Raw genomic sequence first — 17,178 nt, forward strand, 5'->3', positions numbered from 1 at the left:
GCCTCTGGATACAGAAATATGCAGCAGGGTATCAGGCCAAAGACCTTTTTTTGTCCTAACATTTAATAAACCTGGACCCAGGCTAGTATGTTGGCAAATGTAATCTCAGAAGCTACCTGATACTGGAAAGAATGGACAATTTATATGCTCATAACTGTTTCCTATGAAGCTGCATTGGACTGAAACTTGAAGAACTTTGTGGCTCCATATGTTTTCTATTTTAATCTAACGAAACTGTAAAAATAAAACTTTGAAAAAGATTGTGACACAATACAAGAGATATGCCTCAATATTTGCAAGGCTCAGTCTATTAAGAGATGACTGCTAGGACTGGTTACCGTTTAATAATAAATAAATGGGGAATTCCTTTGGCAAAACAAAGTATACATGATTTATAGATTTTGTAGGGCAACTTTAAACTAAAAATGTATTTCTTCTCTTGCTTATTTAGAACGTAAGCCACTAGCATGTTTAGTTCTCCAGATTAATCTGATTTTTACATAGATGTCCTCTTCCGTCTCCTTAAACAGGGAATGAAATGTCTCTGAAATGTAGGTTTCACTCCTGCAGAACGTAAATTACACCCGAAACCAGCCTTCTCCTCCTCTACATGCTGTGAAATTCTAAGAACCTGAATAAGGTTTTAAGAGTTAGTCTGAAAACAGAGAATGAAGCCCTGTTCATTTTTCTGACAATCTGTTGCTTATTATTCATTACTAAAAACATACAGGTTGTGAGTGAAATAAATACATACTTGTATAAAAATATATTGTGACATATTAGTGACAGTATTGTCATTGCTTTTGATGTCACTGAAAAGCTACTGCAAGACTAACTGTAGAATCACTCCCATATTTTACTGTGCTTTTGATGTAGTTATTGGCAGAAGATAAATTTTTTCTCATCTTTGCAATATTGGCCTTTAATTACAATAAAAAAAAGAGTTTTCTAAAGTGTGACATATACAGGATGTGGAATATATCTGAATCTAGCTGTGAACTCCCTTTTATTTTCTGAATATCACTCCATCTAATGACAATTTTAGAGTCTTATTGAAAAGCCACTCTGACCTTGATGTGGTCAGTCTATTCTGCAACTGCTTAGGTCTAGGGAGGCTCTTCAGACCTCTTGGAAGGAACAAGCAAAAAAATCTTCCTTGCTGAATTATTCTACATGATCAATCCACCTGATGATAGTTTTTTCTCCCAGACTCAAATGGCACAGGATAGGAGTTTCCTATCATTGAACATATGGTACAAAGGGTTAGAGACTGAGGCTGGCAAAGAAAAGAATCAGCCACCGTCACATACCTGCAAATCAGGCTCAAGAAAGTAAAACTGGCAAAGTTTGCCTCGTTCTAAAAAATCACCAAAAGGGCAAAGATAACACTGGGTGGAGATGTGTGTCTCATGGTCGCTTTTTTGTTTTGCAAAGATATATAACTCTCTAGGGCTTTCTTCACAGTAAAAATAACTGGTTGGGAAATTCCTTGGCTGAGTCATAAAAGTTTAATCAAGACATTTGGAGAACCCATAGCATATGGGACTTGGAGGCAGAGGCATAATCCTGGGTCATTCTGCACAGGCTACAGTAATGCAGACTGTTTTCTGAGAAGTCATATCAGCGCTTTGATCATGGGTCACCCAACATGAACTGGAACTTGCAGAAATTTCTGTTCCTACTACACCTCACTTCTGCAGGAAGATGTATAAGCAAGCAGAGGCTGAAAGGGACAGCACATTGTTTACTGCTCTAAGCAGAGATATGAAGTCACAGAAAAAGCAAATCAACAACAGTAATCTGGGGGTAAAAGAAAATCCCTTGAGGCTTAATATGAGAAAAACTGTAAATCAGAAAGTTATGAGGAGATAAAATGTATTTGAAATACCTTTTTTCAGAATGAATAGTGTAGTTCATTTACAATATTTTTTTCAACTACTACTCTTGCATACCAATCCTTCAAAACATTTTCTGTATCTAACACATAGTTAATTAGAAGTAGAGGTTTTAAGAAGGAAGTTCTGAGTCGACATTAAGAAAAATAAGTCAGAGAGAAGTAAAGAAAATAAAAGTAATGACAGCAGAATTGTTTGTGGTGAGACAGAGGGAAATAAACCAAGAAGAGTTTGGAAAGCATGAAGCACACTGGAAATATCTTTTAAGTTATTAGGCATCTGCATTGGTCTTGTGGTCTCTAAAGTGTCTGTGAAACCTTGGAATGGTTTAGCAGGGAGTGCGCTATCTACAGTGGTCCTTTTAGAGTGGCGTTAGAGCTCTCCTAGTATGAATACTCTCTATATAAGATGGTATTATATATTTCTTACTCTCATAAAGTTTAAGTTATACACTCAGATCTATCAACCATGCTTAAACTTTAGTTCTTTTCTAGTTTCAGTCCCTTTGGTATGTCTGGCCACTGTGCAGTTCTAGGTGCACAGCGCCTGGTCTGTGATGCTCTTAAGCCCAATGGACAGACAATGAAGCCACATCCTGAAGACTCACAGCTGAAAACTTGGCTCTAAACTCATCTCTCCCAATTTTCAAGAAGGCTAAGAAGGAAGACCCTGCTAATTACAGGCTTGTCAGCCTCACTTCAGTGCCTGGTAAAATTATGGAGAAGGTTATTCTGGGAGTTATTGAAAAACATTTGAGAGACAATGCAGTCATTGGTCATAGGCAGCATGGATTCATGAGGGGAAAGTCCTGCTTAACCAACTTAATTTCCTTTTATGACAAGATGACCCATCTAATTGACCAAGGGAAGCCAGTAGATGTGGTGTTTCTGGATTTTAGCAAAGCTTTTGATACTGTCTTTCACATTATCCTTCTGGATAAACTCTCCAGCACACAGCTAGACAAGTCCATAACATCTTGGGTGAGCAACTGGCTGACAGGTTGGGGTCAAAGAGTTATAGTAAATGGGGTTAAATCAGGCTGGTCGTCAGTCACCAGTGGGGCTCCCCAGGGCTCACTTTTAGCATCAGTGCTTTTAAATGTTTTTATAAACGATCTGGATGCACAAATTGAATGTATATTAAATAAGTTTGCCAATGATACTAAACTTAGAGAGAGATCTGGATAGACTAGAGAGCTGGGCAATTACCAACTGTATGAAATTTAACAAGAGCAAGTGCTGGATTCTCCACCTGGGACGTGGTAATCCTGGTTATACATACAAACTGGGGTATGAGAGTCTGGAGAGCAGTCCCACGGAAAGAGATCCGGGGGTTTGGGTTGATGGCAAGTTGAATATGAGTCAACAGCGTGCCCTGGCAGCCAAAAGGGCCAACCGTGTCCTGGGGTGCATCAAGCACGGCACAGCTGGCCGGCCGAGGGAGGCGACTGTCCCGCTCTGCTGCACTGGTGCGGCCCCACCTCGAGCACTGTGTGAGGTTTCGGGCGCCTCAGTATAAGGACGTCAAACTGTTAGAGTGTGTCCAGAGGAGGGTGACCAAGATGGTGAAAGGCCTCGAAGGCAAGACTCACGAGGAGCGGCTGAGGTCACTTGTACTTCATGAAACTATGCTTATAATACCTTGACTTATTCGCTGTAACCATGCTGCATTTTGAGTACAGGCCCACGTCTACTTCTGCTGTATACTGACATTCAGTCACTGAGAAACAGGCTCCCACAAAACCTCGGAGTGAGCTCAAGTACACGCTGCAATGGCTGAGAGCATTAGGCCCAGCCTGGTTTTCTCCCACATGTTCCCCTGTGCCCTCGAGGTGATATCCTGTGTCTGCAGAAACTTCCCTTAGAGTATGTTGTTTGCCATGAAGATAAATGGGGTGCCTATTTCCCTTCACTTCTGGCTGACACTAGAATATGTAGATACCCATACCAGGCCACAGGAATCCTAAGGCAGCAATGTGGACACCCCCTAGATAAAGGAGTAAGATGGCTCAAGCCAGATACCTAGCATGGCACCATGATGTCAATGAAAAAAAAAACAAACCTCATGTTTTTGGGTTTCCAACCACCTCTGAATTAAGATTAGGAAATATCCTCTTACTTACTTGGTAATATTTCTACAATACAGCATCTTGAGAATCTGGAGTTGTTTACAACCTTTCCAAAGATATTTCAGTGCTTTGTCAGTAAGATGAATGCAACCCGAGACATCCAAGAAGCGGAGATAATGGCAGGCTGCAGCCAAGTATTGGATACAGGTATCAGTCATCTGTAAATGAAGCAACAAGACACGCAGAAGTTAGAAGATTATCGAATAGTTGAAAGAAAAGACCACGGAGCACAATTTTAGTGTCTGATTTGTGGGAAAACTATGTTTTAAAATACTTTGCGGAAGTGAAGTTTCTGGCACAGCAGAATTCTGAATCTCTGCAAGAGGCTCTACAAAAAATGTCACTTAAATATAAGGAGTATATTAGGCATTAATTAACTGTGTGTGATTCCAGTACCGTCTAAAGTGTTACGGGATTGTTTTCACCTAATCAGAATGGTTTAACTTTCCCAACCTCGTAATTTTGCATGTAGCACATATAAGCCTTTAGCCTTACCTGCTATTGTATTGTTCTCGCTAAACTATTAGGCTGCACTTACACTTTAGTTATATCAGTTTTCTATCTCAGTTCTCTGTTACAAATAAGTGTCTCACACCAAGAACTTTTTAATGTATAGTTGTCTGTCTTCAGCTCTGAAGCACAGCTGCTTAGTTTCACCTCACAATTCCATTTTTCTAAACTGATATTCATTGCCATTGATGCTGGAAGGCACATTTGAGTCTTCAAGGCACATAAGCAGTCATGCAAGCTACTTAATTGCTCCACTGACCTCAACAGGGACAGTCAAGAATATGTTATGCACATACTTTAATTACGTTGTTCAGTCAGGACCGAAAATCAAGAGGGAACATACTAAAGACCTTGTAAAGATACTTGATTAAAATCAGTGAAGTGGGATGGTGGAAAGAGAGACAAGGGTTTCACTTGCATTAAACAGCCAATCTCATGAGAATCTAAAAGGGACAAGGAGGCAAAATGAAGCTTGGACCTTGGGCTGTGGAACAGAAAATAAGCATACTATCTCATGATACAGTCCTCCTGGAATATAGAGGTAATTCTGTGCTTTGCTTATTCCAGATTTAGCTATATGCTCAATATAAAGATCTGCAATAGATTAACAGATTAAAAAATTAATAAATAGATTAATATTTCTATTGAAAAAAAGAAGTTGCTGACTCTGAAGTCAGTAATCAGTATCAGATGCATTTAAGAGAAATCTACATTCATCATACACTCAATCCTATTTCCTTTAGAGGACTGAATTACAGCATTCATTGTCCATCGAACTGTGTCTTCAGAACTTAGCTATTTAAATAGCTGATTCATTTAACCAGAGATTTATTTTCAATTCTTGCTGTATTTTTTCATGTGTAGGATATGTTTCCCACATCAACTTCATTTTTTTCCTATGAAATAAGAATTACCCTTGAATAAGACTCAGAACTGCACTGCTGAATATTTTATAGTATCAGCATTTGCAAAATTACTTGTACCTGCCCTAGTATACAGAAACGTGACAGGGAGGCTCACTGCACTTTCACTAAAGCCAGTGGAGTTTGTTCAAAGACAATTAATTTGCCCCAGTAGATATGATTAAAATGATAAGTTCTTCTAATTTTAGAGTAACCTGCATAGCACATGGCAAAACATTCTTAATGGACATGTATTTCTATTATTTTTTTTTTCCATGTTCTTTTGCTATGATTTTTGGTTTTAATTTTTTTTTTTTAATATATAATATAGCTGATGTTGCAGGACACGACTGTCAGACATATTAACATATATCCTTTGGAACAGGTTCATTCTTACTTTAATCTTCTGACCACTTTTAAACAGTCTCTGAGTGGAAAATATTTCCTTACTTAGCAGCTGGATCCCCTCAATTTACACTAGAGATTGCCAAAGGATTTGAAAGACCCATTAGTTTTAACATCCACAGTTGTACCCATCTCATTTTATGGAGTTGCAAGCTGGATTCAAGTCAAAAAAAGACTTGTAAACTTAAGTGTAAGTTTATTTGGAAGACTCTTGATGTTCTTTTCTGAAAATAGTAGGGTATTAGCAGTTAACAGATAGGCTCTATAACCATTTAAAGAAAAGATACCATCCAGGAACAAAGTGTTGGAAAGGGATTACTAGGTCACTGAGTCTACTTGTTCCCATTTGCAGGAACTACAAAATATGACCCAGTTCATCCCCTTACCAAGAGCCATCCTAACATTCCTTGATGCTTTGTCCCTGTCTCCCTTCCCAGGATGCTGTTTTACTCAGAAACTCTCCCAATTTCCAGCCTGAATGTATTTACTGCCATTTTATAGGGTTGTTTTGTTTTCCTGTGTTAGTACATAAGGTGTAGCGGAAAGTGTGGCAGAGGTGACTGATTGCAACACTACCTAACTTCAACTAGTTTAGGAAGATCTCTATGCACAACTTCCATTATGAAAAAATATGAGAAACTTAGGAACTTTTGGACGGCAAACAAATTGATCAGAGTATCTATAATTTAAGGCCGGCTAACTAGTCAGCCAAATCATCTCAAACTAGTTGGCCAGGAAACTGTTCAGCCACTGCAGTGAATAAAAGGATGCGAGGACTGTGTGGAGGACTGAAAAGATAGTCAAGGATTATGGAGGTGGGTGTTGGAGAGGAGGAAGGCAGGGACAAGTGATGGCTGCAAACGTACTGTGGAAGGAAACAGGACATGGGCACTTCAGTAGGAAAAAAGGGGGAAACTGGTCGAATGAGTATGGTGAAATTTTAGGGGATAGTTCAAGACGAACTTTTCCAAAAGTAGTAATAAAGTTGGTCTATTTCCACTTAATAGTGATGGAAGCAACATTACAACAACTTTTTCCATGAAATTAAAAAAACCCAAATCAGCATTTTAAAAATTGCATTTGAATGGCTATTGCCAAAATGCAATAAGTATTTGCTTTTGCTATTAAAGAAAATAATTAAAGGCACAGAAATAATTAAATGCACAAAAGCCAGAGATATTAAGTCAGAAAGCACAGGGAAGAAGATTTAGGCCTTCATAACAGCAATAATTTCAAAAAGGAACACACATTCTGATACAGAAAAAAGATAATTGAGATGCAAGACTTTAATCAAAAAGAAATAATACTGAAAATATTGGAAGCAAAAATGCTGTAGTATAAGCTCATGGTAAAGAGGAACTAAGTTTCACTATAGATGATTCTTAATCGAAATAAATTAATAGATAGAAATAATTGTAATTTTTTTTCAGATATCTAGACATCCTGAATGAAAATTAGTTGAGCAGCTTTCCTGAAGAGATGTTAGTTAATTGAATATGGCTGCAACTGCACATGGTTTTATCGGTAATAAATAGCTACTAAACACAATATATCAGACTCACCAAAGCACACTGGTGACAGTGGGAACCACTAGCAAAACTGTCACATTAACCTGGATATGAAGGGAATATTCATATAGCCCTGGCATGACTGTTGTTCTGAATTTCCTTCTAGCAGCCAGTAGAGAGACAGAGCTTCTCAAAGAACTGAGGAAGGGTTCCCTGGCTGATGCTTTGTAGGAACACTTCTCTCCACTGACTGTAAAGAACAGCCTAAGGAAGACTCCCTTCCATAGGTATAAGTAAGTTACCCAAATACCTCATAAATTTTATTTTCCAAAGGACTTAGTTTCTTAGCCTTAGCATCTTCAAAATAATTAAGCATGAATTTACATCTCTGAGTGCATCAGCTTTTAGGCACTACTTCTATTTTCAAAGTAGCCACTGCCCTGCCATGTAAAGCCACAGGTATAAAGTTCTCATGCCCCTGTTTATGCATTACCTGCGTTCAGAAAGAGCACTGGAAAAGATAAAGCATGAAAATACCAAGAGTTATTAAAACAAAGACATGACCCTCCACCCTTTGGAAGCATCCAAAACAGCAGAAACTGAGAGAATATTTGCAGGAAGTATCACTAAAAGCCCTTCTCTCTTCACCCTTCTGTAGACATCAAACCCTGGAGAGGCAAAATTTTGCCTGATACAGCACAGACACCTTTTTGTTGTAACTGCAACCGTAAGAAGAATGCCAAACACTCTCAAGAGCCAAGCCTCAGAACTTAAAACATATGGAAAGTCAGCTGAACTTAAGCTCTGATTTCTAAATTAGTTGAGTTCGTTGTAGCATTGTGGCAAGACACAGATGCCAGCAGGTCAAATTTCTGAATTACATACTAAGTACTTCTTTGCAATAGCAATCCCAGAACTGCTGCCCCATTTCTTATACGTACCTTTGGGCAACCTGCTACGTTGACAGACGTTAGCCTGTGGCAGTGAAATGCCATTGTTTTCACAGCTTCATCTGTCAGCTGAGGGCAGTAAGAGACATGGCAGTGTTCCAGGTATTTTGTGCCCTTGCAGAACTCCTGAAAGAGCGACAAACCAACCAGTCATTCTTAGGTGACACGCCTACTCTATTTTTCTCAATTTATGATACATTTACATCAATCCTTTGATCCACTTCAGGCACTTCAGTTTTCTAGGTACCCCTTATTAGTAGTGAAGTCAGTCAGCCGTTGGCTGTGAATGTCACTAGAAAAAGAAGAGCTGCATTAAGAGGCCATTTTCCATTGCTTATATATTATACTATGCGTTCATTAGACTAACATTCATATAGGTTCCACTCAATATATTAAATATGTTGAATTTGCATTTAAATTGAGCACAACCCAGAAACTAAAGGTTTGTGCTTAAAGGACAAGCCCGAAATAAATTTATTCTACTCTCTGCAAATGCCTGTTTTTGTGTATATTAACATTTCTCTCTTCCCCCCCCCCCCCCCCCCCCCAAATGAACAAACAACTGTATCTGTATAAATTACATTATTTTCTTGGAAAGGAATGAGTAAGAATCTCAGGACTGTCACGCGGGAGTTCCGGGTTCTGATTTGCTCTGTGGAGTTCAGGCCAGTTAACTGTGGCTGAAGTGTTGTCCTGGTTTCAGCCAGAATAAAGTTAATTTTCTTCTTAGTAGCTGGTATAGTGCTGTGTTTTGGATTTAGTAGGAGAATAATTTTGGTAATACACTGATGTTTTCAGTTGTTGCTACATAGTGTTTAGACTAAGTCAAGGATTTCTCAGCTTCTCATGCCCAGCCAGCAAGAAGGCTGGAGGGGCACAAGAAGTTGGGAAGGAACACAGCCAGGGCAGCTGTCCCAAACTGGCCAAAGGGGTATTCCGGACCATGGGACATCATGCCCAGTACATAAACTGGGGGGAGTTGGCCCAGGGGCACTGCAGCTGGGCATCAGTCAGCAGGTCGTAAGCAATTGTATTGTGCATCACTTCTTTTGTGTATTCTCTTAGTAGTAGTAGTAGTATTTTCCCTTCCTTTTCTGTCCTATTAAACTGTCTTTATCTTATCCCCCGAGTTTTACCTTTTTTTTCCCCCGATTCTCTCCCCCATCTCATTGGAGGGGAGTGAACAAGCAACTGTGTGGTGCTTAGTTGCCAGCTGGGGTTAGACGACGACAAGCACCATGTAATTCCTGCTGTGATACCTGTTAAGTACAATTTCTATCCTCATTTTTAGAGCAAATAACCACCTGCTGATTCTACTGACTTCAATTCCAGCACCTTTGTAACTCAGGTATTAGCTTTTTCATACACCCTGTAACACAGATCATTTGGAAAATAACAGACCAAACCGTTCCGTGACCTTTCCCAGTTTATAAAATGGAGCAGAGATAACTTCAGACATTATGAAATCGCAAGAGCTGTTTACAAAACATTTTGGTGACCTGCAGATGGCAAGTGATAAATAGGTGTAAGGTAGTATTATTACTATTATTGCTATTATTATTACCACTACCACTACTAAGACATTCCAGCTTCTACATGAGCTTTTTAATTTTTACATGAATACTTTTTCCATGTTCTCTTCTACAAGACCAATTGAAAAGACCAAAGGGACAATTTGACCAACTCAATGTGTTAATGTATTTTTCATCTTACATTTGATACTTGCACCTGTGACAGGTGATCATATGAATAAAAATGTTTGGCAAAATGCACATTAAAGCGAATATTTTAAATAGCATCAGATTATCCCACAAAAAACTTTGCTTCTCATGAAACATGGGTAGTTATAACTTTGGCATACTATGCACATTTATTGTTTGCAATGAAACTCCTATGAGAGGCCACATATAGATTCATGAAATATATTTTTCTCCTTTGCACTTTGAAGCTTCGTTTACCTTTTGGCCTGAATCTTTTTCAAACCTGAAAATATTCACTTCTGGGCCTATAAAGAGAAGGAGAAGGTAGATCATAACTTGCGTTTGGGGAAGCCTTCTCTTGAAAAGCCTGCAGATTTGTTAACTCGAGAACCAAACAACATAAAATCATATTTCTTCACCTAACAGTGCCATGATGTGGGCATCACAGAACATTCTGCAGCTCAAGAAGCTTTAGTTTCAGTGAGAATCTCTCCTCTTCTGTGATGTCCATCCTAAAACCATGGTGAGATGCCTTAAATTTGTTACTGAGTTGATCTTCCAGGCCTGCTAATCTTGGCCTAAGGCCAGTGTAATTTGTCATTTACTGGAAAGGAAATTTTACCTCTATAGGGGAAAGAAGGAAATACTTATGTAGTAGATAAATAACTACTGAATAAAAAACACTGGTTGCACGAAGCTTTTCAAAACTTTCAAGAAGTAGTCCTGAATTAAACAGACTAAGGGCCACATGGATAAATAACACATGTGCATGCACACAGAGACACACAAATGCACATTATCATGCACAAATATTACATATTTATAATTCTGAAAAAAAATCTGTAGTAATCAGACTATTGCCTTTGACACATAGCTATTTTTTCCTTATGTAAAACAGGAACTCAGACACTAACATATCATTGATCACTGGAAAATATTAGCTTTGTTATGACCAAAAATTATGTGATTCTGTGTGATTTTCCTAAGTCTTATCTAAACAGATGCAAAGAAACTTATTAAGTCTGAAATTTGTTTCATAGGCTGGAATTTTAGAACTTTTTGTCTGTATCCTCACTCTAGCTTCTTTTTTGTATCTATCAGCATAGCTGTAGCAAGGCAGTGGTTCTTGGGCTTTGGGTTCTTGTTTTCTTTTACAAAAATATTAGAATGCCAATGGTTTAACTTAGGATTAGTTAGAGTGGACAATTCAGATTTTACATTAATTGGCTTCTGTACCTTTACTATTTCAATCTTAGCTCTACAGGCTGTTTGTTACCTGCAATACAGAAACATTCTAAACCCAGTAAATCAATGTTTTTTTATCCATGTGTAAGAGAAATTGTACTCCCTTCAGAATTAGGCCTTAGATGTGACGACTTAATCACTACATTCTCGGCTGGGGTATGTAGTACAAGCTGAAGCCAAGATTTCAGTGCCTGTGAGATATGTTTATCTTGTTTTTACTGGCATAGTTCGTCTACACACATATTTAAAATATCCTTCAAAGTTAGGTTCTGAATTTGCTCTTAAGTTTAAGTCTACGCCTACATTATTTTGCAAATAGCACTAAAGTTATATTTGCCATCAAAGGGAATGGAGCTTTGTTTGCTCTCTTCATCTCTGTATCCCTGGTTCTATGCCTATAAAAAAAATAACTGAAGTTGTGAAGATAAATTATGTTTGCAAAACATTTAGGCACTACAAAGAATCAAATACCATATGAAGGAAATAACATCACTTTCTAACTTATTTGCACAATTTTCATTCTCTGTAAATAAGGCCTGAGGACACACACAAGCATCAATGAAAATATGAAATACTAAATTACTGCTTATTAAGTGAGCATCATCTGAGTTATGAATGAGCAAAGATCCTATTTACAAAATATGTGATCACATAGGCATTTAGATACCACTATAATGCCTGGGAACAAGTAAAAGAATTAACGCTATACAGTCAACATTATTTCTGTTTATATTATTTTTGGTTCTATTATTTAGTTCTTTTATAACTTTGCAGCAATTTACCTTAACAGTGTTAGTAAAGCCCTCTTAATATGCATTTTCTTTTCACATAAGTTAAATATTCTTTATATAATCAAAGGATAATCAAGTCATGCAGCATACAATGGGATTACTCTCTACAAATTTTCCACAAACTCTTATCCTTAGAATCAACTTACAAAAAAGGACTTGCCATTTTGTTTCAAGTTACTTCATACCTCTTCTTCTTTCTTTCTCCTGCCCTCCCTAGACCCATGACAACATGGCTTCTGTAACTAACTCCTACATGTACTCCCTGCTGATGCTTTCTTCCTCAAAAAGTTCAAATTCATATGGCAGACAAGGAAAGCATACACACTTTTTTTTTTCAGTCTTTTTTTGAACTTACTCTACATAGTGAGATAACTGAAATAGCTTCTTAGCCATAAGCATAGCAAATGCAGAAGTGAATATTCTCCTCTGAAAGCAGCAGTGCTGGCGCTACCCGGCTTTCCGTGAGGTACACAAGATGTACATACTTGGTCATTGTTTTGGTTAAAAACATGGAACTTTACACAGAACATTCATGAAAGGCGAGTCAGAACTATTCCTAAAGAAGCAAATCCTAATGGCCTGACGTGTATGTTGGGTAAAAAGATTCAATCCAGATGCATCCCTTGTGGTACAGCAACAACTGACTCATTCTTACAATATATGGCTATAAAATGATGGATGTTGGAGCTTTATAATGGAAAAAATGTAGAAGCTGAAGACTGGGATTATGTGATGGCATTGCCTGTACCTGCAGCCTTATGATCTGCAACTGTTTATGGGCATGAAATTGATATAATTAAAAAACATGGTTTAAGCATTTCTGTTACATATGATTAGGAACAATTCTCAGTTACAGACAAAAGTGCTCTTATTTGGATGTAAATCCTCCCTCCTTCCTAACAAGATGGATGGTTCTTTTTTCTACAGTAGTTACCAACTAGTGTTTATTTCTTATATCGCTCTGAAACACAAAGAAGTAAATCTATGCAACCATACTGAATTTGTCAAACCTCCATAAGGATTTAGGTAAATTTCAAGCAACCTGTGATAAGGAATTTCACAGTTTAACTATACATTTTGGAAATTGTCATCTCCCTTTCTTCATGCTGAATTTTCAAACTAGGTTCATTTCATGCCCACTAAATTATGCGCAGAAGTAAACAGCAAAAAGCTGACTCTTATCCACCCTTTTCATGTCACTTGCGATTGAACAGATCTCAGTCGTATTCCCTCAGCCATCCCCTTTTCAGACCGCAGGTTCCTTGCTTCCTTATCTGTTCCTTTTATGGAGATTGTACCATACCTCTGATCATCCCTATTACCCTCTTGGAATCTTTTGCAGTTTCCAGTGCAATGCTTTACCCATAAAAAGAATTACAGTAACACTGAATAACTGATTTTACCAAACAAGACAATGAGTACTAATAAATCAGAATTTAGTATGTAGTTACTGCTGTGATGATAATGTAAGTCTAATAAATATTTGGATGGCAAGTCTCATTGTTGACTTTCATTAAAAAAACCAAGAGTCAGTAAATCAGAAATATAAAAGAAATTTATAAGCATTGGAAAATGAAATTCAAATTATTAGTATTGTATTAGTACTAGTGTCAATGTATTAGTAGTAATATGTCTATGATAACTGCTCATTATTCAAACAGAAAGTATTTTCTCACTGTGTAACTTCATAATTTATTATCAGTGTGCATAACTGCCTTTGTGGCAACTTGAGTTAGTAGGTTGCCTTTCTACAAATTAATTAATTTCCTGTCTGATTACTTTATAAAGATTATTGACCCTGGGAAATGTCTAAGTTCATAGGCTAAGTATGAGATCAGAACACTAAAAAAATACATGTTTTAACCTAATCTTTTTATTTTAAGAACAATATCTAGCTTGATATTGCCCAGATCCAATATTTAAATTTCAAACCCACTGTATCTAGTAGTAATTTTAAAAATAAAAACAATTAAAAAAATGAAGTTTAGTGAGATTCAATAGATGTCTTGCTGTGAATATGATGAGATCTTTAGAATAAGAAGCCAGTATTTCAAACATCTAGCTTAAAATACAAGTAGTCCATTTTCTAGCAGATTAGTTGCATCATTAGATATGAATAAATTATGCATTTGATGTTTTTAGGATATTTTTAAAGGTTTTATTCAAATAATAACACAGTGCCATTTGTGCTATTTTCCCCATAAACCAGCTAATACATCTATTCAATCTGGAGAAGATGCACATACATTTCTCACTGAAATATAGTTTGTTATGTTTAATCATAATAATCACACCATTTATGCTGGTAAGAAATATGCCTTTAGAGGTATATTGAGACATATTTTTGTGCCACTAAGAGATAATGATGTGTAGCAATATATCAGCAGCACATGAGGAACCAAGTGTAACAGACTAAAAGAAACTCAACTATTCCATTGAGCTAGGCGTGCTAAGTCATCTAAAAAGGGCATTCAACAAATGACTGACCAAAGAAGCAGAAAGCAAGACCTCAAAGCCCACACCAGCAATGGGAAAAGTATGTTTTAGATAGAAAATGGTGAAGGATTTGTAGAGCAAGAAAGAAGTAATAGTACTAGCAATTTAGATTGCAATTTGCACAGTACAATTCAGTAGAAATTGAGGCTCTTGTGTTGTGGAGTGAATTTCAGAGTCAAGCAGAATTCAAGATGCATTAAAATTCATGGAAGGAATGGAAAAAAAATTGAAAGGTATGAAAGGGGAGAATAATTTGTACGAGTGAGAGTGTAGAATGGTGTAATGAAGAATGAATGATGATGTACAGAGTAAAATAATATCGGTTTTGGACATGGTTAATTTGAAGAAATAGAGAGGCTTCCAGGAAACACCAAGAAAAGAGGTGAAGTTTTACCTGAATCCCAGTATCACTGATGTTTTTGCATTCTGATATAGAAAGTTCCTTTATTTTTCCATGGTGGCCAAGGGATCTCAAACCCTAAAAAAATCCAGAAAAATTAATCTTAGAAATCAAAACATGCTATTATATATATACTTTAATATGTTAAAATGGTCAACGATATTCAATGTCTGTGTATTAAAGCTTCTAGAATTAGAGCACCTTTTAAGACATTCTCTTCAGCAGAATGCATATAGTTTATCACCCAATTTTTGCTTGAAGAATGTACAAGAGTTAAGAATTCTTTGCAGAAATAATTCAACTGAGAAAGCAAAAAATTAGATTTTCCTACCTGTTCAGAAAAAAAGAAACAGAAGAAAAGTAGTGTGGTGTGAAATAGTTCCACAGGACACAGACCAAGACTCTCATAAAGCAATATACATTTACAGATCTCCAAAATTTGGGTTTGAAAGAGCTTTTCACAAATTTTTTTATTGGAAGAACAAAATTCTATTTGCAACAACCAAATAATATCTTAAAATTGCTGCCTTTATGATTCGCTTACCAGTAAGGGTTTTACGGCTACAGCTGTGGTACAAGACAACATTTGAAATGGTCCAGTCACACTCATGGGTGCATGAACAACCCCCATATTCAAGACAATAGGGAGGTGAAAACTTTGGTAAATTCGTATTTTAGGAGTGCAAAAGGATCCGAAGATGCTTTGTGATATTTATTGCTTGAACACCAGGAAACAGGACCATGTTCTGATCCTAAACTCTCTAATTTGAAGGAGAATTAAATGTTGATTTTGTAAAATGTATTTTGATAGTCACAGCAGAATATGTCTGTGCTTCATATCAATAAAGTAAACTTTACTGAAAGACAAAGTTATTACTTTAGTCCATATGGTTAATAAATTATCTACAATTAGGCAGCAAACAGCACTGCACAGAGAGGAAATACCATCTTGAAAAAATAAGCACATGTAAAAAGTGTCTGGAATCCAGATGTGGACACTGTAATGATAATGATGGAAGAGTGTGGCTGGAGTTCAAATTTTGCAAATTCCTGAAATCTCACAAGCTGAATAAAAACAAAAAATGAAGGAGATTTCCAATCCTGGCTACTTAAAAAAACAAAGAAATTTGTATTTTTCTCAGCAGACGCAGTTATGTGGTGACCATTACTTTCAACAGCTTCATTAAAATCTACAGATTTCAAATTTTTGTTGACCACAGCACTCCTATTCAAGACAAAAAACCAGTTATGTACTTAAACCCCCAAATGGGTTTATGTCAGAACTTGAATTCCTGACAGCAGAGACTGATAGTGATAGGTGTGACCTTATGGACATAATTTCTTCTTGCAGTTTTATTTATTTAAAATTGGTGCCACTTTCACGTACTTGGTAATGAAATATTAAAGAATATTATAAAGATTTTTTTGCTACATAACAACTAATTCTGCTATGACTCCAAAGATAATTTATAATCATTTTATATTACAAGAGTGACATTGAATTACAGAACCACTTTTTTTTTTTTTTTTTTTAACCCAATGAAAATCAAGGTCTCCTTTGAGGCGTTTCATCAATAGTTCCAGATTTGAGAAGGGAAAGAGCAAAGACATGGAAGAGAAGGAATGTCATTAGGAACTGTCTATGACATAGAAAAACTATGAAACTTTTATGTTTCCAAAAATACACCTCTTCTAAGCTATATGAAATTTTTAATTATTATTTTTGTATCTAACATATATACAAAGGAGCCAATTATCACTAGTTTTATTAGACTTCCTGATTTATTCAGTAGTAGTCCCTGACAGATAACATCGGGGATCTCCATCCAAGATACTGACCTATTTCTAGAGACTTTTACCTTCTATACTAAGCTTCCAGACATTTTTGAAAGATATGGTCAGAGTGATCATACTATCATTGGAAATAGATGCTAGCAAAAGCAACACTGTGCAGCATACAGACTAGGATCACCCACCCTATGCGTCTCCAAGAACATATTTCCTCTTTAACATAAAGAAATCACCCCAGGTATCTTTGATCAATCTTCTGTTGCCATAGAGAAAGGGAAGACTTTGTCCTGCATCTCTTCTATAGCATGTGCATTACCATTTCCATTTAGAAAACAATTTTAAGAGAAACTTCTTATTCCTCTCCAACAGCTGGTTTTTTCGAGCAATTTTTACATTTTTGTTCTGTTTCATTTACCTTATTACGTAAGGCCTGCAAACAATTTCAGAACTTCATTTA

The 17,178-nt window shown here is 36.8% G+C and overlaps 1 protein-coding gene across 1 annotated transcript in view; it reads right to left on the reverse strand.

The window, feature by feature from the left end:
- FBXL13 (F-box and leucine rich repeat protein 13) overlaps positions 1–17,178 on the reverse strand; it is a 91,285-nt gene that overhangs the window by 4,109 nt on the left and 69,998 nt on the right. Inside the window, exons 18-20 of the mRNA XM_049814141.1 lie at positions 14,925–15,008; positions 8,290–8,424; positions 4,018–4,181 (exon numbers count right to left, since the gene is read on the reverse strand). Coding sequence (XP_049670098.1) covers positions 4,018–4,181; positions 8,290–8,424; positions 14,925–15,008 — 383 coding nt within the window. The remainder of the gene's footprint in view (positions 1–4,017; positions 4,182–8,289; positions 8,425–14,924; positions 15,009–17,178) is intronic.

The sequence above is a fragment of the Accipiter gentilis genome, chromosome 11 (genome assembly GCF_929443795.1).
Source record: "Accipiter gentilis chromosome 11, bAccGen1.1, whole genome shotgun sequence".
In the NCBI taxonomy this organism is placed as follows: Eukaryota; Metazoa; Chordata; class Aves; order Accipitriformes; family Accipitridae; genus Astur; species Astur gentilis.